This window comes from Nicrophorus vespilloides, unplaced genomic scaffold (assembly GCF_001412225.1).
Source record: "Nicrophorus vespilloides isolate i.1.1-1 unplaced genomic scaffold, Nicve_v1.0, whole genome shotgun sequence".
NCBI classification, from domain to species: domain Eukaryota; kingdom Metazoa; phylum Arthropoda; class Insecta; order Coleoptera; family Silphidae; genus Nicrophorus; species Nicrophorus vespilloides.
In genome coordinates, this window is record NW_017096548.1 from 118,090 (window position 1) to 144,362 (window position 26,273).

Here is a 26,273-nt window from a genome sequence, read left to right on the forward strand (position 1 = left end):
TATCACAATTATATCTATATATATATTATTTTATACAAATTATGTTGGTACTCTAAATAATAGTTAACTTAACTTAAGACACTAAGTTACATAAGTCGTTTGTTAATCCCGTTATCAATAAACAAATTCAGTTAAGCTGCCATAAATGACTACAGGTTTTTTTTTGTCTTTTGTTTACTATAACAACGATTCACGAACGACAACGGAAAAAACGAAAGGAAAAAAACTGAACATAAATATCTACAAACTAATCAAAGGCAGTGTGTTTACGAACGTCTTCGTACATCATCCAATCATCTCCTTTTATTGTTAAATCCTATTTTTTTCTGTTGCTCGAAATTTGATAATAAACGTTTATACAATAACGGTGATCATTTTACAATAATTAATATTTTTTTTGCCAAAAATTTTTTTTCCTTCCCTTTTTCACAGCTAGCGCAGATCTCTACTTTAATTTAATTTAAAATCTCCCGACTAAATTAATCCCGGATAAACAGCACTCGACGTTCCGTTACGTAATTTGAATACGTTTTTTTTTTAAATGTTATTTCTTTTAATTATAAAGCGCAGCGCAAGATTGTCCACAAGTGTTTTAAATTTGCATTGCATAAGAATCCCTGAATGAAAAAATATTTGGTGTACTTCTCCTGTTGCAAACTGATCCTCCTCTCCTTCATCCTTCCATCCACCACTCGAGACACTTTCGGTACAGTTTTGGTTGATTCGCCTGACATTTTCAAGCATTTTTAATACATATCTATATGTTCATAGAGAGCTGATTATTAAAGAAATTGTAAATATATATAAATAATTATATATATTTGTAAAAAATGGTAGTAAAAATTGTCTTGTCTTGTCTGCTATATTTTTGTTTATGCTTATCTACGTAGTCCTAGTGACCAGGGTCAGTCCCATTGGTGAGGCGACGGTTGGAGTTCCGACGGATGTGCCACTGACGAACTAAAATAGTAGAAACAAAGAGAAAAGAACGATGTGAAAATATACAGTTTGTAACGGTTTATAACTAAAGAGATACCTAAAACTATTATCTTAAGATTAAGTGTGTATTGTTTTTATACAGTGGTTGACGTGTTTTTTGAAGGGTGGGGTCGAGGGTTCCTAGTTTGTTTGTTTTATTTCTGTTAGTTTTGTTCATATTTCTAAACAATCAACGGCAAAATAAACTTGTGGAGCTGGAAAAAAATTTTGAAAAATCGATCACTATTATTAGTCCACGAAGTGTTTTCGAGCATTTGCAAATCGCAGCACGTGCAAAGTTGTTGCGGTGGATGCGCCGGGGTTTCTACTCAACTGTCAATTGCAAATGTTCAAATCATTCCGTATTTATAACAAGTTTCAACTGTCACATTGAGGTAACAATAACTTTTTTTTTATTCACATCTTTCATATTCGTTATTCGTTCTTATTATATTTTAAGAATTTCCAACTTTCTAAACAATTTGTAACAATTTCATGATTATAAAAAAAGTACTTATCATTTGTTACAACAAATCAATTGTTTCATATTTTCGAAAAATCAATTCGCATTTAAATTGTCAAAATTTTACACTAAATATTAATATTATTCAAATTTAATTTAATATTACTAAAGATCAAAGTATGTTTTGAATAATTCAATTTGAATTTATTTTGTTTTCAGAGAAATTAAATAAAAAAAATTAATATATGAAATTATTTTTGCAAATTTATAATTTAATTTAAAACCTGTTTGTATCTTCAATTTCTTCATTTAGACGAATTGATATCATGAACTTTTTTTTTCATTATCAATACGTCGCATAGTGCGGCTTCAAACAGTACGAATTAACTATAGTACGATTTGAAAATTTCAAAACGAACTAAATTTTCATTGAGCAAAATATTTGTGTGCAATTTTAAAGTCTTCGATTAGTCCGGTTTTAAACATTGAAACAAATGAATCAATTTTAATTTATATTGTTTTCAGAGAAATTAAGTAAAAAAAATTGAATTGAATTTTTTTTTGTAAATTTATAATTTAATTTAAAACCTGTTTATATCTTCAATATTTTCATTCAAAAGAATTGATTTCATGAACATTTTTCATTTGAAATGACATAAAAGAAATATTCAGTAATACCACGCATTGTCCGGATTCATATAATTAAGCAAAATATTTGTATGCAGTATAAAAGTCCTCGAATAGTCCGGTTTCTAATATTAGGATAAATTATCCGTAGAATGCGAGGTATTCCTACGTATTTGTGCTTGCAATATACAAATAATTTAAGAAATATATGTAAATCTAATCAATTATTTACAAGTTAGACTTTAATTTCTGTTTGTAGCAAAAAAAATGTTTCAACATTTACGAAACAAACAAAAAAACACAATTTTTATTTGACTATGAAATAAGATAAACACGTTCAATATGCTTAGTACGTGTTTAATATGTTGTTTAGGAAACTTTGTTTGAAAAACAAGGTTAATTAAAATATATTTGAAACTAAGTAATTATGTAAAAAAAAAATCTTAAATATGAAACGAATTAATTTGTTTATTTTTTAATCAATTTCCTTGATTCATATTTCCTTTAATTAATTTCAATGAATATATAGAAGTTATGAAACTTTTATACTTAATTTTTTTGAATACAAAATTTCATTTTTTTTACTATATAATAATAAAATATTGAGGAAAATTGAAACGCATGGACATGAATGCAAACACGCAGATTGTAGTCACATGTTGCGCAGCGCCACGTGCTTCAATCGAAAGTTCTTATTAAATCATATTTAAACATGATTATCGATTAGTGAAGTTACGAATAAGAAAATTAAATTACAAACATTTTGTATGAAAACACATGTTGCAATAACACAAACTAATTGAAGTTTACTATAAATTAAGTCAATATACAAATATGAAAAAAATTCAATTAAAAAGTGTTTAAAAACGAATTAATTACAGTTTTTCTTTTACAAATTCTAAAATAATTTCATAATTAATTTTGTTGTCTTGCTAAAAAGTAATGAAACATTTAATATTATTTGAAATTTATTGATTTTTCACAAATATTGTTTGTTGTGTTTAATACAAACGTTTATTGCAGAATCATGTAAAACTCATCTATTACGTGCTTTATTTTATTTACCCAAAAGTTTTATGTAAAATCAGTATTAAAACATTGAATCACAAATACGAATAACCAAAAAAAACTAACTTCATGATTAAGTTTCTGATTAAATTTATGTGACAAAAGAACATACAATACAATAACTTGTAAACGTACACAATAACTTGGAGTATTAATAGAAAAAAATATTAGATATCTTTGGAAAAAAAATATATACAAATAGTTTACAAATTGATTCGTTTCGTTTTCCAATTAATTAGGTATAATTAAATTCCTGATTAAGTTAGTTTTTTTTTACATTTTAATCGAATCGGAACGAAAAAAAAAACTATATGTATATACAAATGAATGACATGGGGACAAATGGGGAGTAATTAGTAAAGCTTGAATGAAAAAAATTGAAAAAATAAATTACACACAACACTATCTACCAAAGAAAAAAACAATACAAAAATTTAATTGTTAGTATAAAACTTAATTAAAACTATCTCGCCATGGATTTTCTGTTTTTTTTAGTGTTTGAATCGAGTGAAAAAAAATATATTTTTCATCTCAAAATGATTTTTTTTTTGCTTTTAATTATTCATGTACGTATGGACTATGTAGAAAAAGAGAAATAAATGGCACTAACCTAAAAAAACAAAGCGGGCAGAGTAGTGTCACAGTCACGCAGCGCATAGAAAGATGACGGGTGATAGTAAAATTTCTAGTGTCTTCTTGAAAGGTGCGCAAACTTTGTCTTTCCTGCACAAGCATATTAACACACATCATCTTACTTGAGCCCGTCTCTTACTCTTACAATTATTTCGACAAAGAAACAACAAATAAAGAAAAAAGAAACACGACCAAAATATCAAATGAAAATAATAATTAGAGAGAACAAAGAACAAAAAATAGAAAGAATGATGAATCTCGCTTAGATTATAGGATGAATTAAAGCCGTGACATCGTTTTATCAATACGAACAGATGCTCAAGCGAGATTTCCAAACATCCTCATTCCTTTTTTGTTCTTAGAGGAAATCATAAATTTGAAAAAAAAAAAAACAAAATACATGTACGTGTGTGTTATTGATTAGTTTTCCTTTCCAAAATAAAAGATGGAAGAGTAGAAAGTAATAAAATAAGAAAAAGAGAAGAGCAAAAGAGAAGGGTATGCACACACAAAAAAAAATGTTAATACAAACTATATACATTAAAAAAAATAAATATACGTAATATGGTGATGATGATTAATGATTGTTTACTGATCTCCATGCAATTGGCATTTGTTTTCGAAATTCTACAGCATAAAAAACTACTATTAATTTGTTCGGAGAAATATTTAATAGGTTACTAATTGTTAAGAAAATTTGTAAAAAAAAATATAATAAGAATCTAAGGCTACTTTATCGAAATGAAGGATGAAAGTATTGTAGAATAAAAAAAATAACAAAAACTACTAAAAACAAATAATGTAAATCAAATAATATAGATTAAGACTAAAAAAAAAATCAGTCGCTCGCGCCAGCATGGAAATCAATTTGAACTTTTTTTGTTTTAAATAATAATTTTGATGTAAAGGTGAACAGATTTGCCTTTAATATACATAAGCACATTTAGAATTACTTTAGCTAGAGCTTGATAATTTTAAAAAGCTATAATAAAATCAAAATTTCAATGATCCTAGGATTGTTAAATTTTGCATTTTGATGTAACGCGTCTAGATATTTTGTCTAATTGCCCTTTAATGGATAAATGATTTTTTTTTAAACTTTTTTCAAAACGAATCCAGTTTAAAGTTGATCACTTGTCCATTTAGCTTCTGTTCAACCTTCACGATCATCTACGAGTGAAATATAATACGTAGTAATAAAAAAAAATTAATAATAAACGAAATTATAAAACATCGAGAGAAAAAAAGTAAAAATCAAAAAAACACTTCGACAATTTGGTGTACGTGTGGTAATATATAATAATAAAAATATGTTATCTAATTATTTTTTTTTGAACGGAAAGTCTGAGAGATCGCGATCTTCATCATCAAAAGAAATGAACGTCGATGGAGGAAAAACAATAACCTTAGTTTTTGTCAATTGCAAGATCACTGCAATCGGAGAATGATAAATTTGAACAAAAAAAACATGCGAAATCAAAAGCAAGAAGTGTATTTTTGATTCACCAAAAGATTTTTTAGTCTTTTTTCGTTTTTGAGAAAATTTACAGAAAAAAAAATAATTATAATATGCAGAGAGCAAAAAGTAAAAGATTGATCACATGATTAATAAATAGTATTAATATATACATACAAGAGCTGTGGTTGTGTATGCAAATGGCCTATATTATATACAGGGTGTCCTCGCTAAATTTGGTAATGACAAAGCTGAAGATGGATTTTGCTTCTTGGGAAGGTGAATCACTAAAGGCGATTTACTGCTAGTGTTAATTAATTTAAATGTCTTAATAAGGAGGATCCAGAATGTATTTATTGCAACCTTAACGCGAGGTTGGAAATTGGTTAACCTTTAATTGATTTACTTGTAGATTGTGCAAAGGAAACAAAAACAAGCGTTAGCGTTAGAAAAGCAAATAAATAATCAATTATAATGTAGTAGTAAACCACGACCATGGAGAAGAGAGCACGCAGAGAGATGATGTTGATTGAATGGTGTCGAAGATGAGATGAGAGACTAAACAAATTTTGTGTTTGTTTTGGTTTTGTTGGGTCGAAAGGTTTCACGGAAACTCCAGTGGTGACTCACCTTGGAGTGAAGTTACAAAGTGTCAAAGGAGCCTCCCGGGCCGACACTTTTTGTTTATGTGTGTGTGTGTGTTTGTGCTTATGACGACGACCTCCGCGCTATACAGAATATGTATGAGATTGCATTTATATGTATATGATGTAAAGCGGATGAAGAGACTTAATGCAGAGAAAGAAGAGGGTTGGTAATCAACAGCAACAAAAAATTAAATTAAAATTATAGAGAATTAAAATAATTAAATGTAGGATTATATATATATAGAGAGAGAGGTGGTAAAAGTAATAATAATAAAGATTAATTAAGACGTACACCAAAACGTCAAAGTGCATTTGTCACCTATGCAATGGCGCTGCGCTGCTCGTAGAATGTCGGCTGCCGTCTTACCTGGCGAAACTCTTGAATGCAGCTGACTGCGGATTTATACAAAGTGGCACTCTACTCGTGTTCAATTGCTCCGCAATGAATTTGTGCATCTCCTCTGCAAAAATAAACAAAAAAATCAAAATAGTAAAAAAGAAGATGTTAGATTACAACAAAGAGTTTTGCGAATTATTTTCTGTTCGGACAATATACACATTTAATTTTTTGATGGGTCCCGAATGACATCTGTCACCTTGTGTCAAAGCGAAGAACTGGTGAAATACTCTTAGCAATTTGGCCGACGTACAACTACAAACAAATATTGCTTTGGGTCGCACGGCGAAAAGATTAAGAAACGCTGCTATAGATGATCTGGTATTTGAATGGATTATTTTCGTTAACAGATTATGCATTGTAGCTTCTAATGATACGTACAAACTACACTTCATATGTAGTAATATCAGATAAAGTGTGTACGCAACTTTTTATTATATTTTTTTTAAAGAAAATTAAAGAGAATAATTCTTAATTTCTCTTCTGCGCCCATTATATTGATTTATTTTTTTCTAAAATGTTATTTTTGTCCTTTATTGACATAGTATATAGAACTTTTCATCTCAGAATTGCAATAATAGTCGTGTCTATTTATTGTTTTTTTTTTGATAATTCACAAATTCTGTTTCATGATGAAATTAGTTTTTTATAATAAATAAATTTTGTAAAATAAATCTTTTGACGCTCATAAAATAAATTATTTTCCATAGAAATCTGCGGTACAATATATCCAAAATTATAACATCATCATCTAATCTTGTTACAAAAAAAATGTGGTTGTGTAATGGAATGACATATGTACTTTATATTGAATGTATTGCTGTTAATGATTTTTCATGATACAAGAGTGTCATCTGAACTCTGCGGATGTAGGCGATGCGGTGTGCATATGTATATAAAATGCATGATTTCAATATGCAGAAATTACGTTTACGATGAATTCGGTAGCAATGAACCCCTTAAGTGGATTCAGCAATAAGAATGAATTTGTGAAATATGGTCAGTGTGTAATGGACGGATATTTATTTCAAATTGAAAGAGCGGTTGTAGGGTGTATAAAACTGCGATCGATCGTAGCGTATCAAATGATTCATGGGTTTTTGGGTGTGTGAATTGACTTACCTTTCACCTGGCGCACGGACGTCAGCTTCCGTTCCCAGCGGTCATCGAAGGGTTGAGGAGCGGTAGTCTCGAACTCGGTCGTGTACTGCCTCATTCCGCTGTTCGTTGTGTAACAACATTTGCACATGCAGGAATGGTACCTGAGTCGACCCTCATCCAGGTAAGGATGAGCGAGCGCTTCGACGACGGTCATCCTCTTGTCGGGATCGAAGACGAGCATCTGGCATAGGAGATGGACGACTTCCGGTGTCGCCTGATTCGAGAGGGTGTACAAGGCAGTAAGGGATGAAGGCTTCTGGGCCCTGTTGAGCATGTGGGTTTTGGCACCTTCGCACGCGTACCTCATATCCGTCAGCGACGGCGTTCCCAGCAGCTCGGTGATCAGCTCTAACTGCTGGATGGGATTCTGGGCCTGGAACAGGATCCTTCGACCCAGAAGCTCACCGAAAATACAGCCCACCGACCATACGTCCACGGCGGCAGTGTAGTGGCGAGCGCCCATGAGGATCTCCGGGGCTCTGTAGTACTGAGTCACGACCTCTTGGGTCATGTGCTTCGAGGAGTCGGGTTCCTCGACGCGCGCTAATCCGAAATCACAAATCTAGAAGCAAGAGCCGTTAGCAAACACGAACATCTAAACAAAGAGAGTAGTGATGATACCTTAAGAACACAATTACTATTGACAAGGAGGTTTCCTGGTTTTATGTCTCTATGCAATATCCTGGCAGAATGTATATATTTCAGTCCTGAAAGAAGTACAATCGTATAGCGAAATCGAATAACGCAATCCATCGTCAAAAGAACAAACCTCTGAGAATTTGGTACATGAATACTTTGATGTGGTCCGAAGAAAGTGGCTGATGGGAAACGATGATCTTGTGAAGATCGCTCTGCAAGAGTTCTGTTATAACGTATCTGAAAGGTGGATGTTAAGGAAAATTCTGGTAAGAGCTCGGAGGAGCGAGACGACGTGGTTTTTACTTCATTTTATTTATCATTTGCTTCTTCTTTTCGGATTTGAAAGAGAGAAAAAATGCTGAGAGCGGCGCGCCGTGGGAAACAGGTAGCGCGAGACGATCCCGTCTCTCGTCGACCAAGGCCAGAGATCTCTCGCCTCTTCTGATACTTCTTGGACCAGAGAGTAGTGGTGTCTCTCCTCAGGTACACGCAGAAGAAGAAAGATACTCTTCTCTCGGCGATGAGGGAAAGAGGCTAACAGAACAATACCTGTGCGCGCTCGAAGGTTTTTGCCCTCCCATCAAAACCATTATTGATTGCACCACCTTACAAAGAGAGGTGGTAGGTATAAACAGAATTCTCAACTAGACCAGTTCTTCATTATTTTTTTTTAATTTCGGAAACGGATCTTAAGAACGCAACGCGAGAGGATCCAGATTTAAAAAAAATGAGTTTATTTCCATTACTTGCGCCGTGCGTGCGCGCTCAGACTTTCTCCTTTTCAAGACTGTTGTGGGAAAATCGTGTAACCCAAATAATTTCGCAACGAATTCAAATGCACGATCGAAAAGAAAAATTAGTTTTGAGAAAATTGTAGCGGTTAGTTAGATTTGCATCGATTTCGTACCGAATTGGAAAAGTGCAAAGCTCGTTTTCAATAGTGTGCATAGCTTTGGCACAGCTGTGTTTCGCACAACGTCCACCCACACGCATATACGAGTTCCTAAGGACACGAGAAAGTACATGTTTCGACAGCAATGCGGCGAAACAAAAACGAAAATAAGAAAAGAAAAAAAAAAGGACGAAACGTAATGAAAGGGAATACCTTCAACCTCAATCCGCATGTAAAATTCACTCATTCCGCAGCCTTAGGTACTATATACTAATGCATACCGAGAGAGACTTATCGATTTTACGTTTAAAAATATCCGAGGCTTATTTTCGTCCTTTCCAGACTACAACTCGTACATTATGTATGATTTCTCGGCACGCACAGAAAAATATAATAATAAAATAACAATTTGATTTGTCTGGAAAACGTAGTCCAAATTATGAAATCTGCATAGACCAAAGCAAATTTCATAACCGGACTGTACCACGATGATACATGCAGATGTTCCAATATATATATAGCATAGGTACATAATGCGTCCATCCAAATGGACGTCGAGTGGAACATTGATAGTACACACGGACGGCGTGTAATAACTCAAACTGCCGCTCCATTCCCGATCTAATTTATGTATCTTCGCTTAATGCAGCTAATTACTAATTAAGTTCAAACGGAAATATACGGGACGGCCACTTAATTGACATTCAGCGAGAAAGGGGGGTGGAGTGGGGGTTGTTTTATCAACTGGCTCCACCCTCTCATCATATTACAGCGAGTCTCTCTTCTGCGCTTCATTAAAATCGCGCGACGCACAACGATGCAATCAGCATCCCGAAACGACGTATATCGAAGCGAATTACCGCTTCACGGCCCCTTGACCTCTCCGCGCTGAGCTCGCTGAATTCTCGTAATCTAAATTACACAGTCTCTGACACCCCTTCTCTCCCTCCCATTTCCCCAACAAAACCAAATCTAATTAACCTTGTAATAATCAAACAACGTATAACTAACCAAGATGACAACTTAAATTTGCATCGGTTTACATAACATATTCAGTGAGCAAGAGTTTACTATTCAAATACACGAGCTAATTGCTTTCAAATCTACACCGAGGTTAATTTCAAATTGTCTCAAAAGATCAATATGACAAAAACGAAAATTGCACATTTTCCTTGAAACATAATTCAACATTTACGATTGGAAAAAATTACTACGTGTGTCGGATTTCAATGAACCAAATTCATTAATATATTGCAATACACATTTATAATCAATATTAACTGTTGTACAAACCGCTTACATAACTAATTACTAATTGAATTTTTTAAAGGAAAACTGTTAATATTTAAATATCAGCATGTAACTAAAAAATAATGATATGCCTCGTGCACCAATAACGTAAATTCTTCGAAATGACAGAGATAACGTGCGAGTATTTAAGTAAAAAATCGGAATATTCACCCTAATACCACCGAATTGAATTATTTGATTACGAAATTACGTAAACCATTCATCTGCTTACAAAAATAATTATTAAACGGAAAGATAAGACTAATCAGATAAGACAGAAATATATAGTAGAAATCGTAGTAATTTTGGATTGATAATTGCCAATACAAAAATATACCTAATATAACTTGCAAGAAACAATTTAATATTGATTGTCATTTCATCATTGTCATCTTTGTCTGCATTTTTTTTTTGTTAATTGTATAATTATTACTAAAATTATTGTCTAATTTCGTAACTAAAATGATTGGAAAAAGTTAACTTAATCAGATTACAAATTGAAATTTTTCGGATTATATCTTTACATTTAATTAAATATCAAATTACGTGTATGATTTTGTTCTATTCATTGCTTTTGTAATCTATAAAAGTGTTAAAAAAAATAATCATTATAATTAGATTAGTCAAATTTTAAAAAAATCTGTAATTTTTCGATTATTAAATTGTTTGTATGACGTTGAACGACGATAGTGGAACGACGTAAAGCGAATCAAAAAAAAAATATAACACATTTGTATAAATTGAAAACGTGCCTAGTTGGAGTTGGCTTATCAAGTGAATAGATAACAGAAAAAAATGCGTGGTGAGCAGAAATGCAGTTATGATAATCGACGTATAACGAAACCAATCATGTTTTCTTTCATGTCATGCACGGCCTTGCATTAGGTGAGAACGTATCATCGGAAACAGCGACGGCATAATTCATCGATGATTTCATCGACGAAGACATTGTTCGTATTTTGACAGCGCGCTTTCAGAAGAGGAAGACACAAATCTTCCTCCACTTTCGAATAACACAATAAATAAAAATATGCAAAAACAATTTCGCCATGGAAGGCAGGATCGTATTTAGCGCATGACCCATATTGTTGCGAATTCGCTTATTATTATTTTATTTTTTTATTTATTTCTGGTCGCTTCGGTTGCAAAATTCCCCGCCAACCTTGCTGCCTGCCCGCGCTCGACGGCTCATTAAAATTATAAATAAAAGAAGGAAAACCAAATCGCTTGCATAATGGAATACGAATCCAATTATAAAAAAGCGCGCGCGCCCTAAAACGAGTTAGATAAAGAGAGAAAAAGAGATACGGCGAAATCCGATCCAGGTACGGACCGCACACATGTTAATACGTTCATATATATAAAAAAGGATACATTTCTTGGAAGAAGTCTAAGTGCGGAGGTTGCAGAATATCCAAGGCTGATAACACCTGAAACAGAACACGCAAGATAGTAAACGACACAGTACAAATGCAAATATAGAAAGAAAAGAATCGTCGGAATCCGGTGGTTCTATCTAATGCGAAAATAATTGCTACTTGGTCGGACTTTGGGGTATTGTGGTAATACACATAGGTTTCCGACAAATTTCTGGCGACCTTTTGCACAACAAACGACCGCCGCCCGCATTCATTGTTCGCGGCGGCTATTTGAATAATTGAACAATGAACGTGTTTCTACTCTTTTTTTATCTGGATGTGGTGTCCAACCAAATTCGTTTTATCCCGATGTTTTATTAGTGTACGTACATAAATTGTTGTACGCTGAGCAAATGTACGTTAATCGAACGGTAAATTCCAATAAATACATGTATTTACTAGTTTTCTTAGCACGCGCGTTAATTAGTTCGCATGAACGTACTCGATATTTACACTAACGTACAGATATTATTTACTGAGAATTCCCGCTACAATTTTATTTCAATCGGACTTGAATAGACATGACATCATAAATAATAGTGTACGTATTATCGAACAGGTGTACGTTAAGTGAACTTTATAGCAAATTCTATTTTCATTGTATTGAACAATTGAATTGTACAAGTACGTATTGTGGAACGTACATTAAACGAATGTACGTTAAATAAACGATGTCTCCTATACTTCTATAGCAAATTCAATATTTTTTTTTACTACTTACATTTTCGTGCTTGAAGAAGCACAGCATTTTCAGTTCCCTGAATACTCTTTTGGAGGACACCAAGGATTGGAACACATTCGGCAACTTCTTGAGGGCGACGCGACGTCCATCACGTGGATCCGTTACAGCCCTGTAACAAACAAACAAAAGAACAATGAAAAAACGATAATCTCCCAAGATCATTACAAAGACTACATTCGAACATCTACGCGAATCTCAATTAAAAATAATGCCGTTTCGATATAATTGTAAATTCATTTATATAATTTAACTTTTATAATTAGAGACAATTTGATATTATAAATTTTACGACTTGTCCAAAAAACTGTCACATATTATCAGGCTATAAATTGCATTGAAATATATCAAATATTGAATATAATGATATTCATGTCTTATCCTTGAATTAATTTAATAAATTGATATAATGCACTATTTATATTATTTTACAATTCTGAACATATAGAAAATTTCAAGTAAACATATAATTTATTTGCTATACATCAGAATATTCCCATAAATATTAGCTTATTAATAAGATCCACTTACAAATAGTTTCAATTATAAACAAACAAGAAGTGAGTCTATTATTCATTATCAAAATTAACGAATTAACAATTTTGTTATCTATTAGAACGCTTCGATTCGTAGAAGGATGAAAGCAATTCGTATTAGGAACGGCCACTTGAAGCACTCATAAACAGATAGGATTTAATCCAAGAAAAAAAAGTAGTTCACAGTTTCTGATAAAGCAGTTAAAAGTAGATCATCTAATGTTGTCAAGTATGTGAGTCATTTAGCTTTGTTTATTTTATTTTTTTTTATCTAAATTTGAAGAAAATATTCTGAACATGAACTTTTTGAAAGCTTCGAAATTTGAAGAAATTACAAAATATATTTGATGAACTTTGCAAAAATTAGTCGCAAAAATGTTATTAGTTACTGGTTGTATATAACTATCATACTTATCATAATTATGAATAGTAATTGAGGATCTATAGAATGGTTATAAAATGTATGATAAATACATAAATACCAAAATGGTTTGGAAAAGCTATGAATATTTAATTAATGACATATTTGCTATAAAAAACGTTGGTAACAATCGTTTCTATTTCTGTCTTTCAAAGCAATGAAAAATCGAGGCCAAATTACAATCATATTTTTGAATACAGCAGACAAGATATACAAATCACCATTAATGTTGTGGATGTTTTGAATTGAAGGCACTGTTAAAAACATGTAGAAAGAGGTCTTCTCGATGGACGTGAAGCAACCTTTACAATGAAAAAGTCTACTACCAAATTTTTGAATAACCAAAGACAGACAAATGAGTAGTTTTGTAAGCTGATTTCCAAACAGCATCCCATTAGATTAGAAAGAGTCTCTTTTCGTCTGAGCAGCAGCAGCATTGTGTTTCCCTTGTGCTCTTGCTGCTCTGCAAGGTTACCAAACGACGTTAAAATGTGAATCGTTTACTTTACAAACGTTGTACACGCTCATACTTGACAGGCTTGAAGGTACTGGAGGTCAGTTGCTTTGCGTACGTATAAATAGACCTTAACATTATAAGACCGATAGCATCGAGGAAATAAAAAAAAAGTATGAGAAGAGTGGTCGATGGTCGAATGGGAATTGGATAAAAGGGCCTTGCAGGGATGGAAATCTAAAGGAAGTCCCTGAATCCTAGAGGTCGCGCCACAACAACGCGTTGAACTCATTGAAATTGTTAGTGTATGGGGAAATGTATATATATATACACACACTACACAAAGTCTGAATGCTCAATAGACGCGGCGCTTTTCCCGAATTATTTTTAGGTAACCCCGTGGAAAGGGGGCCCCCCCTCGATAGAAGGGGGGTCTATACTACTCGGGCAGCCGTCACAGGATGTTGAACTTGGTAATTGTCCAAGGCGGAGCCGCTGCTTCGCTTATAACACAAGGTAGGTTCAAGGCCGTTTTTACACTTCTTTGTTCTGTTCCCGTGTGGATGAACGTAGATGTGTATTTGCTCCAAACTCCGGACGAGGAGGAAAAACCTTAGAAATACGTACATATTATCATTATCATTGTTTTATTTTCTTTTTTTTCCACAGCGGCGGACTTCGAGCAGAGCAACCGTTTCTCACGTACTTCTATTTCGTATCATGATGCATTTCACACTTCCGGCGTATATCGAATCCTCGAATTACACACTGAATACTCATCATTCTTTTGTTCTCCATCATCATTACACGCGAGCTTCATTGTCTTTAACAAGGCAACTTATTTGGAAACTTATCGTAAACAACAACAAAAAAAAAACATAATCTCAACACAATTCAAACAATCATTGTATGATTGTTACTTTATCATTTAAAGATACGCACTAATAAAATCAAATGATTCATAATTTCAAAAAGTATGTCTGTAATGCCCAATTTATTTATTTTTTTCAATTATCATTATTTCATTAAAGTAAGAACTAATATATTTTTATTTGTATCATTTGTAAATCCGCACTAACAAAATAAAACCTACTATAATTTATAACTTCAAAAAGTATGTCTGTAATTCTAAATGTTTATCTATTCAACAAAAAAAAACTCATTAATTAATTTTCTTTGTGAACATGAACTAATATCAATTGGTTTGCATTGTCCTATTTTACAGATTTATAAATTAGTACGAAAATTATTTACATTAATAATGCAACAATTAGTGAATAAACCATTGTATGTATTGCACAGATATGCAATAAAGATTATATTAATATCTCGAGAAACGCAATTTGTATGTTTGCAAATATTTAAATATATAATTATTAAAATATAATACAAATTAATAATTAGTTTCAACGATCCTTCCAAATAATATTTATCAATATTTCAGCAAAGTTTAATTTACAAATTTGTTAGAAAAACTTTCCCAAAAAAGGGTAAATTTTGCTTAATTATTAACACTTCTCTAATTATTGACGAAAAACAGAAGATTGTAAGCTGATTTCTGTGAGATTGAGAGTGAAATCCCCAATAGTTTTGAAGTGTTTAGGTGATAAAAACAAACATATTTTAACTATCTTATCTTCTCTTGACATTTTTTTATGTAGTTAATGTTTAGAATACTTCCATGTTCTAAAATAAATGTATTACAATATTGTGAAGTAAACTTTCAATAAGTAATACTTATTGAAAGTAGCTAAATTTTGAAGATTTGAAAAAAAAATCTATACTATTGATCTCATATGCGTATAGTGTTTATTTAAGTAATTTCTTACATTATTTTTAAGTAAATAGGATTATCTGTATTTGCAAGGAAGTTTTTATCCCGAATTGAGTATTGACTTCGTGGCCGTGTGTCAATATGTGTAGTAATATGAGTTGTTGCTCCAATACATCATTTCCGTTCTTATTTGCGCCGAGTAAGTGTTAAACACACACCCATTGCTTAACTTTCATTCTCAATCGCAAAAAAAAATATAAGAGAAAATCATTAAATATTAAAAAAAATATATTATTAATAAGTTTTTCGCTGTAAACATTAAAAAATATATACAATTCCACGAAAACAATTTCTCAAATTAGAGAAGGTTGAGAAACTTTGCGGAAAAATTTGCGGACAAATGCCGAGAATAATAACATATTTTGTTCATGCACGAAAAGCTCGATCCAAGGTTTACCCGATTTTGGAAATAAAAGCGCGAATGAGAGAGAGAGAGGAGAGAAGAGAGAGGTGACCTCTGTACGTGCACTTGGCCGTTTTAAAATTAGACTTTTGTAGAAACGGATTTAGAACTGCGTGCGAACATCTTGAAGATCACACCGATCCTCGAAGAGAAAAGGGAACAACAATAATTGTCGACGAGTTATTTCCGCGCTAACAAAGATCTTATTTTTACCGCAAGACTTGAAAAAAATAGAGTCCGTTTTACCATTTATGGGTACGTGGAAAATGCATTTCGTTTGAAGTGAAAAATTTCGCATGTTTATTTACAAACGCCAATGAATGATAATGGAAAAAGACAGAGAATGGGGGAGAGAGAATGGAAGAAAACACAAAATATGCATGTAGTAAACAAGTCTGAGTGAGTCAACTTAAAAATAGAGCAAATTTGCGTTTTCGCATTCATACATTTTTTTAATTTTAGTTCCGACGTTTATCTTTATACTTTCCTTCAATTGGTTTGTTTTTTTTTTCTACAGCAATACTTCGAATAGTGCGGATTCCCTATAGTCCGGTTTGAAAATTTCAAAAGAAATAAAATTAATTGAGCAAAATAATAATTAATTTAATTTTTCCATTAGTCCGTATTCAAACAGTGATGGAATCAATTACCCGGACTATGCGAAGTATTGAAGTACTTCTTTCTTTTTGGTTTTTGTTTTTGTTGTTTTAGATGCAATCGATATGGGGAAAAGACAAACTTTAGTTCCGACGTCTTTCTTTAGCCTATAGTTCAATTGGGTTTTTTTTCTACAGTAATACTTTGCATAGTGAAACTTCCATTATTGTCTTCGATTAGTCCGGATTCAAACAGTGGTGGAACCAATTACCAGGACTATGCTAAGTATTGCTGTACTTCTTTCATCTTGGGTTTGTTTATGTTGTTCTCGATGCAATCGATATGGGGCGAAAACGGTTTTTGGACCGTGCTGTACTCTCTCTCTCCGGCCGCCAGACTTGTTCTTCCTGTTCCCCATCAGGAATCGCAACCCTCGGGTAACGTTCCCATCGCCAATGGCGGTGGGATCTATTGAAGGTCGGATCCGCACCCTCCGGAACCCCATTCCAAAAGACCCCCCAAAAAAAGAAACCCATAAAACCCAAAAACAAATTCGGAAATATACCTGCACCCAAAAATAGCAACAACACCCATAATTTCTACAAACCAAAACCAATCCATTATAATTAAGGAATTGCCTAGAGAAATATTTTGGGCTTTGATTATCCGCACTATGCGACGTACTTGGAATATATCGCCAAAGAATTATGTCAGTGAACTATAGGAGAGAGTGTTTTGAATTCTTAGGATTTTCCGACTTGCAAATGAATAAAGAAAGCAAGTGAACGAGAAATGCGATTCGATTTTCTAATTTCCACGTATGGAAAAGTCGCGTTTTTTTTTCCAATTGTCGAATCGGACAACCAAAGTTTCTCGCTCGAATTGGAACTAAACGTAGGATGGACCCAATTTAGTGAATGAAAAATATTTAAAAAAAAATCGTCATCATTCGGTTCCCGACTTGAACTAACGCACTCAATTAAGTATTTAACGGGTAATTTAAATATTTACACGAAAATATACTTAATATATCTTATGCAGAGCATTTTTTCGAGAGATAATTAAAATAAATTTTAACGACACCATCTGGATAAAACTAACAAACAAACGTTATGAATCTGTTCGAGTGTTTCAAAATTTATGAGCGTAATTGTTGAATGAAAATTTTAATGATTTATAGATGTTTTAAATAATTTAACGGTAGATTAGAAAAAAAATACATTTTGTTTAAATTCCTATTTAACAGTCGATTCTCGCACAAACCAAAATTTAAAATAATTATCTACAAGGTTGTTCGCAAATCGTGCATTCCTTTTAACTCAGCTCACACGAAGCAATTTAAGACCAATTAAAACAATAAATATTCCAAAATATTTAAATTGAAATTTTAAAATGATTAATTATTACTTTTTTATATACAAAGTTTTTCGAGATTAGTAAGTAATTAATAAAATTTCATATTTAAAAAATATCTTTCCATTAAATACTCCAATAATTGTAATCAAATTAACAACATTTTAATTAATAAATCACTTTTGTTCAAAACAAATTATAGTATGAAAAGTTGATAGAAAAAAAAAATACGAAATTAATTATTGTAAAGTAAGCAACGATTGTTTCGTATTAAACTTTGTTATAAATATTGTTTCTAAATGAAGGCAATCATTAGCTAATTACGTAATCCGCTTCCTTATGCAAAGATGTAATAGCTAATAAATGCATTTTACTGCTGGCTAATCTATATTCATTGACTCGTACCAACTCTTAATTGCGATTTCCTCATTTCAAATGACTCATATAAATGATTTTCCTTATACTTATACAAAATTATTCACTTTTATCCTATTTTTACATTAAACATTTTACAATAACTGTAAATTTATTTTATTTATAAAATGATGATAAAAATTTATATAGTGACAAAAAAAAATTATGTATAATAAAATATATTTTTGGAAGATGTACTATCTGATTTGTTTCTTTTGACGTTTTTTAATAAATATCATGTCTACATTGAAACAAATACTTTTCAATGTAAAGATCACATAAGTAAGTATTTTGTTTATTTTAATCTATTTTTCCAAATTTATGTAATCAGTAATACGGAATTTAACATATATAAAAGTAAAAACCATGATAAAATGTGGTAAGATAAGCATATTTTGAAATTTTTTAAATTCCTACGAACAAATTCGACTTACAAACAATATAATTTTGACAAAAATAATAAAATTTAATTTATGTTTTAATTGATTTTGTATTCATGTTATTACTTCTACTTTAATTGTTTCTTACATTTACAACATAATTCACTTCTATTTTAATAACATACAGAGAAACAACAAATTTATTATAATTTAATTATTAATAAATGTTTGGTACCAAAAAAATGATAATTTAATTAAGGTAAATAAAGTAAATGATGTTAAACTGCATTATTGGAAAAATAATTTTAAAAAATAGCTTTAATAAATTTATGTAATTTTTATGCATTTTATAACGAAATTGTCAGTGATTAAATTATTTACCAAATTTATTGGGAATTTAATCACGAAATTAATAAATTTATTTATTTATAATTGAATGCAGCAGAACGCAAATTAAAAATTAATACAAAATAAATTTGGACCTGTTTTGCTACGTTTCTAGTAAATAAAAGAGTTGCACATCGAAATTATGGTTTGTAATTTCAATTGAAAACACATTGGAAATTTTCTTTTATTATTACAATTTAATAGTTTTTCACTAGTGAGAAACTATTTTTTTAATAAAAAAAATTTAGAGAAAAAATGCTTTTTCTCGGAAAGAAAAAATACTGTTTTTATTTCTTACTTTTATGTAATTGCATAATTGTTGCAATAAATAATGGCATTACCATATTTTGTCTGTAATTGTATAATTTGTTGCAATAAATATTGCTGTTATTATTATATTTAGATAATATTTGTAAATTGTCAGATTTCTATTATATTTTTTGAGAAACTTATTCTTAGTAGTGATAGTACTTTCATTCAAAAAGTTTCTATACTGATAAGTGCAATTATTAATACTGATGTAACATCTACTTACAAATTATAACATATAATCTTGTTGTACGCAACAAAGTTTGAAAGTTCAAATTCCAATAATATTTATGAAGATTAAACGAGGAATCGAAGATTTGGAATCAATTTCCTAAAAATATTGTATAATTAGTATTGAAGATTAGTTTCCATCTTTATAATATCCAGAAATTGGCCTAAATCTGTTACATAAGTTGCAAATTATCATTTTTTTTATTTCTTCTGAAAAACTTATTTAATATAACGTTCCTAGACCAATTTAGAGCTTTTAGTACATCAAGTTATATCGAATCAGCGATTGTACTTGTATTCAGATATCGCTGAAAAGTTTTTTTTTATGTTGAAAACAAGTACTTGATTTAACATTGAACATTGTAATCTAAATGATTTGAAAGTTTGAAATTAAAGAATGAATGAGGAAATAAATGAATGTGTCGGTGTTCGACACAAAATGGTTTCAAGTGAGATAAAGTATTGAAGATTAAATATTAGATTTAATACTAGTTTAGTGGATGTATGGTTTCGACCTCGAGAAGGATAGATGTTTTGCAAATCGTTTGGAGGAGGAACATTAGATTGTCTACGATTTTGGACTGGTTCTGGTAACGAACAGACGGATAGCCGAAAAAAAAAGAATAAATGAAAAAAATTAAATAGAAGAACAAGACTAAATATTAAGGTCGTTCTTGTTCGGTCTGGTTGAGAGAGCAGAGAAGAAGACTTCGCGCTTCGCTTCGGGTTCGGTGAACGCTCGTCGAGCATTCGTCTCCTCCTGAGGCCGGTTTTCTTTCTATATAATATATGAATATAACATACCGCATGCATAGCATATACACACACTCTGGTAATTACGGCGGGGTGAGCGCAGAGTGTGTTGTATTTCGGTGGAGATCGGGTCCTGGGATCCGGAGAGGAGGGACGACGAGGACTAGGGTCGAAGGTGGAGGATGATGGCAGGGTGTGGAGGAAGAGGGTTGTATGGTTTGGGAGAGAAAGGACGAGCCGGCTGGGTGCAGGATACAGGAGAGCCGAGCCGAAGGTTCGATAGCCGGGGCGCGTTGCCGCTCTATCGAACGACGTCGCGCGCGCCCTTCGAGCCAACCCTCACGAAGAACACACCAAAAAAAAATATGAAATAAGAAATAAAATCAAACTGTAAAACAGCTACTAGCGTCACGTGCCACCGTTAATTGCAAGCAATCACTTTCTACGCTTAATTCACTGATTAATTGGATAAAAAAGTGAAATTTCTCTGCTTCTGCTGCTTTTTTTTTCTTCTCTCAATGGCTCATCCCGACCGAACGCCAGTGAAAACTCGGATTTCCATCAAACAAATTAAATGTTTCCACATCCTTAGCAACTCTACATTATTTTTTTTTACTTTCATTTCATCAACCGAATAAACAATTTCTTGAAGTTTTCATTTCAAACAGAAAGAAAAAAACTAAAAATCACATTTAAATAATATTTCAATTACTTTCCAATTTTACTCAACAAACATGAAAATTTAACAATTTAATTCCAAATACATTCATAATATCGTACATTCATCGAAAATTGACGTAAATAAACAAATTCTTGAAGTTGTAATCATAATAAGAAAAACTAATAATCACAGTTAAACGTATTGTATAAAAGTTGTAATTTTCTTCAACAATCATGACAATTTAACATCTATATATTTTCAATTCAATTACATACATTCATAATATCGTCCATTTCAATTGGTTTTTCAATTTTGTCTCAGCAATCATGAAAAACTAATATCCACATTTTCAATTTAATTTGATTCGAAAGACTTTCATAATATCGTGCACTCAACGAAAATTGACGTCCATAAATAATAATAATCGATGCTAACTCATTTATAAGTTAGAAATATGGAACTTGGACCCAAAGTTTATTTCAGTTTTGCTGACATATAATATTAAACAATATACATTTGTAATGCTGCAGCCACAATATTCGTCTGACATGCGACATAAATCAGACAAGTTGGTATGTACACATCTTTCAAATATAAAATGAAATCCAAATTTCAAATTTTTAGAAATAAATTATATACATTTTAAGTCAATTTGTCTACTTATATACCGAAAAAGCACGATATGTAGCGAATCACGTTTAGTGTGATAAAGTACGTATAATTAACATGAATTATTAAATGAATGAATTATACATTTAAATTATAGGTAAATAATATTAATAAATTATGAGTTGATATCATAAAAATAATTATAGAATGAGTCGTATACATACATTTTAAATAGAAGTAATAAATTAATAAACATGTCCATAAATTAATTGACTCATAAGCACTATCAGTCACCTTCAAATGTAAAAAAGAGTTCGACGGAAATCATTATAAAACTTCGTAGAACAAAGTAGTTCTGAAAAGCACATATTTAAATGAGAGCGAAAATACGAAGAAAGTTTCATGGAAAATACGATTTGTATGAAATCATTAAGAATAAATTAATATTGAACAAGTTGACAATAAGTTCTTGTATCCAATTATTTTTTAATTACAAAATATTTTTTTACAAAAAAAAATAATTAAAATCAAGACGATGATTGCGACGATTAATGAGTTTTTTTGTTTACAATTATTTAATTTATGTAATTGCACATTAATAATATTTATTTTGACAAGTAATATTGATATATATAAACAAATAAACAAATTTTATTGTGACGCCATCTATTTATTTAAAATAAACTATACCATTCAAGAAAAATACACGAATATGATTGAATTGGAAAAATATCTGATATTTCCAAAAAATATTAAAGTTACCAATAAATAAAACTCTTGAGAATTGATGTATTGAATATATTAAAGATTTAAATTTATTTAATTAAAAAACTTGTTGACAGTATTCCTTTTTTTTGTCCAACTCGAAAATGTATGATTTTATAGTAAATGAAAATCAATCAATAATAAATCATTAAAAAGCAATATCAGTATTGTATATAATCAAATTGGTTTGTGTATAAATAGAGAAGTCTTAAAATATTAAATAAGTACATAGTACAGAAAAAAAAGATAGAATATGGATCAACTGGAAATTATCTGATATTTAAATGTCAATGAACACATCAAAAGTTATCATGAACTGGAATTTAAAAAAAAAACCTAATGAGATTATAACTGTAATATGCTGAACATATTGAAAATGTTAAATTCTAATAATGTCGATCAAAAATAGCGGAGAATCATCCGGCAAGGTCACGTTCCTCGCATACTTCGATGGTGAGACCTTCCTCGTGGTTCCCAGAAGTTGAAGGAAACAACAGCCAGCCGAAAAATTGGGGACGCGTGAATTTTTCGAGGCAAAATATAAAAAAAAACATACACAGATATATAAGTGTGTCGAGGAATATACAAGTGTAGTAATAACGGTTATTCTTTCATTTCATTTCTGCTCGGTTTTTGTGTAATTCCATCCACTCTCCGTCTCTCTTTCGCTTCGCCAGAGTTATTTTACGGAACCGAAAATTTCGTTTCACACGCCACCGATCCCCGTTCCCCGCCATTCAAAAAATATACGTTCTTTTTTCTTCTTCTTCTTCTTCTCTGTGCTTTTTCCCGTTTGATTCATGAGGATACATGGCGTCTGCTACCACCCCGAAAATGAAAAGAAAAAAAAAAGAGGACCGACATCAAAAGGGACGACGGTGGGCTTCATCAGTCTCCTGGTCTGACTCAGACTCCTCTCTCACTCTCTCAAAGCCTCCCCGGATCCGTTGCTGGGGTGCGCGCCCGAAGTTGTTCCCCAGTTTCCTGCCTTTGTTGTGTAGAATCGGGGAGTGAACATACGCATTCAGAGAGAGCAAGAGAGAGAGGGTTGGTTTATATGGAGCGAGAGAGAGAAAGAGGAAGGCCATGTTGCCAACTTTATCAATGCGAACCCCCTTATCGAAAATAATTAATAATTCCGAAGCTCCATACAAACACATTCATCCCGGATTCAGAGTGGTTACGGTTCGATAAAATTTATACTTAACTTTATCCTCAGATTAAAGCAACGAAAATTAATAATTGAACAATAATTTTAAGTATCTTTGTTTAAATATTGTATTTTGTGTAACTATAGTAACAAATCTAATTATTATCAATAATAAATAATGAAAAATCATAATTAAACAATGAATAAAATGTAATTGTTTATTTCTGTCCGATAGATGGCGTCACATGTGTCAGCAATTAGAGGATGTTCGCAGTGACACCCCGAGAATTTAGGATATCTTATCGAGGAACGCACGATTCCCTCGTGCGAGTAAAACGCTGTTTTGTGTGACATAAGTGTAAAAACCATGTCAGTAGGTCAGGCAAACCATCTTCTTGTGCCGCACGAAAAAATAAAAATAATGCACGGCTCGCAACTTTTACCAGGCTCGAAACACACATTCCTCATATCCATTCACAAAACAGAATAGATACTACTACTATACAATATACTCATTTTCAAAAAAATAAATAAATAAAAAAAACTTGCAAGTAATTGTGAAATTCAAACCTTAGCAAAACTGAAAGTATAATATAGTAAACTTTCGTAATAAAGAAATCAAATGTAAATTCACAATCGTAATAGATGTACAGCAATAGTTCGAATAATTAGGCTTCAATTAGTGCGGATTCAATATAGTCCGGAAAATTACAATATAGTAAAATCTTTTTGCTATTTATTTTATACAATTTTAATGAAAATGCAAAATATTTATTTTACAATTTTTAAGATATGAAAAAGTGTAATCAAATGAAAATGATATCTAATTACAAATTATTTATTTTTAACAGAAAATAATAATTGAAAATATTTTCACCATTGAAAATATGAACAAAGAAAATAAAATGCGTTAAAGAATTCAAGCATAAATCAAATTCTCCATGTATTGTTAAGAAGCAAATATAACAATGAATCATAAATAATAGCGAAGTCATCCAACAAAAACCTCAGTTATCGATAATTGCATGATTCCCATTTATTATTCATATAAATGCATTATTTATAACAAAAGAAATCAAATATAAACTATAAATTAATATTGTGAATATCTATACTTTTGATGATGTTTCTATGATAGTTATGATAATAACTGAGCGAATTTATAACAAATGGAATGTTCGCTCCATTACATAAATATCTATGCAATAATAATAAATATAATCTGTGTGTGTGTGTGTGAATGTGCAGTTTCAATAAGACGACTCAATGATAAATCATTTGAGTCAGATCTATTGCGGGTCATCAACAAGTCTATGTGATTTTTATGTTAGAACTATTATACGTGTCAAATAATGTACGTGCATCGATAATTAACATTCGTCGACGAGAGAACGCATCATCGTTCCGAGCTGACGAAAACGGATTTTCAGTCGTCGCTACCAAACGAAAAACAAAAGAATACATTTAAATAACTATTTAAGATCATCAACGAAGAGGCTCAAATGCTAAGCACACTTTGAAGAACATAAATATATGCATGAGCAACAAATTGTTTTTGATTTACGTACGTCTGATCCTGACGTTCTTTTTTAGTATGCTAACTTTGAGAACAATTTCTTGGTACAAATATGACTGAAATATTTAACAGCGTTTCTCAAACCTATTGTACTGCGTCCCAATTGTTTATAACATCAAATTTTTGACATTTTCACACAAGGTGACAGCTGTCATTTCGATACCCAATAATTTATTATGCTCAACATTGGGACACATAAGTTATGAAATGCTGCTGCATAAAACATCGTTTCAATTTTCAACAAATGTTTTTAATTGTTGTCACATTCCTGCTCGACAACTATTAACATCGTTATGAATATGTTGTACTGCAACTACGATCCCAATTTAATCGCAAAATATTCCGCAGTCATCAACCCAAGACTAATTTTAATATTTCTTTTTTCTCTTCATTTCAAGTTGAAGAATTCCGGTCGACCTCTTCCCTCGTATTACCATTTCATTACGCTGGTTATGCAAGAAATAATACTAAACTAAACGCAACTTGCATTACAAAAGTATTGCATAATAAGACCATCTACATTTATACAGACTGGCAAAAGAAAAAACCATCGCGAAACATCATCATTTCTACATATTAAACAACAAAATACCCAAGCCGCAAAGAAAACGTAAGCAATAAATTCAATAACAAAATTATCGTATAAATTTTTCAATCGTATCATTATTTCAATTATTCAGTTATTGTTGATTTATATTCCTTTACAATTGACGTAAAATGAATATCGTTTTCGTATATAGGAAAAAAAAGAGTAATCCAGTGTTTCTCAACCAAAAAGTTACTTCAGACTAGAATTGAAAGTTTATGTTTTGTTAAGCATTATTATAGTTTTTCAAAAATATTAATGTTCTTTTAATATATACGAATGTAAACATTCAATAAATATTAAGTTTATTTTTGTCAATTAAAATTAAATAGTTGTGATAACTGTATTTGTTAGGAAGTTTGTGTTTTTAATGGCAATTGACCACGAGGTCTTTTAATCGTGTGTATTTCTCGTGGTTATTTTCGTTAAGTAAACATAGTAGGTTC

General features: G+C 31.3%; 1 protein-coding gene across 1 annotated transcript in view; it reads right to left on the reverse strand.

Moving 5' to 3' along the window:
• Positions 1-422: 422 nt before the first annotated feature.
• LOC108557383 (serine/threonine-protein kinase NLK) overlaps positions 423-26,273 on the reverse strand; it is a 40,497-nt gene continuing 14,646 nt past the window's right edge. The window contains 8 exon segments of the mRNA XM_017913877.1: positions 423-935; positions 938-960; positions 6,240-6,333; positions 7,392-7,992; positions 8,052-8,137; positions 8,200-8,306; positions 11,626-11,681; positions 12,391-12,520. Coding sequence (XP_017769366.1) covers positions 883-935; positions 938-960; positions 6,240-6,333; positions 7,392-7,992; positions 8,052-8,137; positions 8,200-8,306; positions 11,626-11,681; positions 12,391-12,520 — 1,150 coding nt within the window. The 3' untranslated portion in view covers positions 423-882.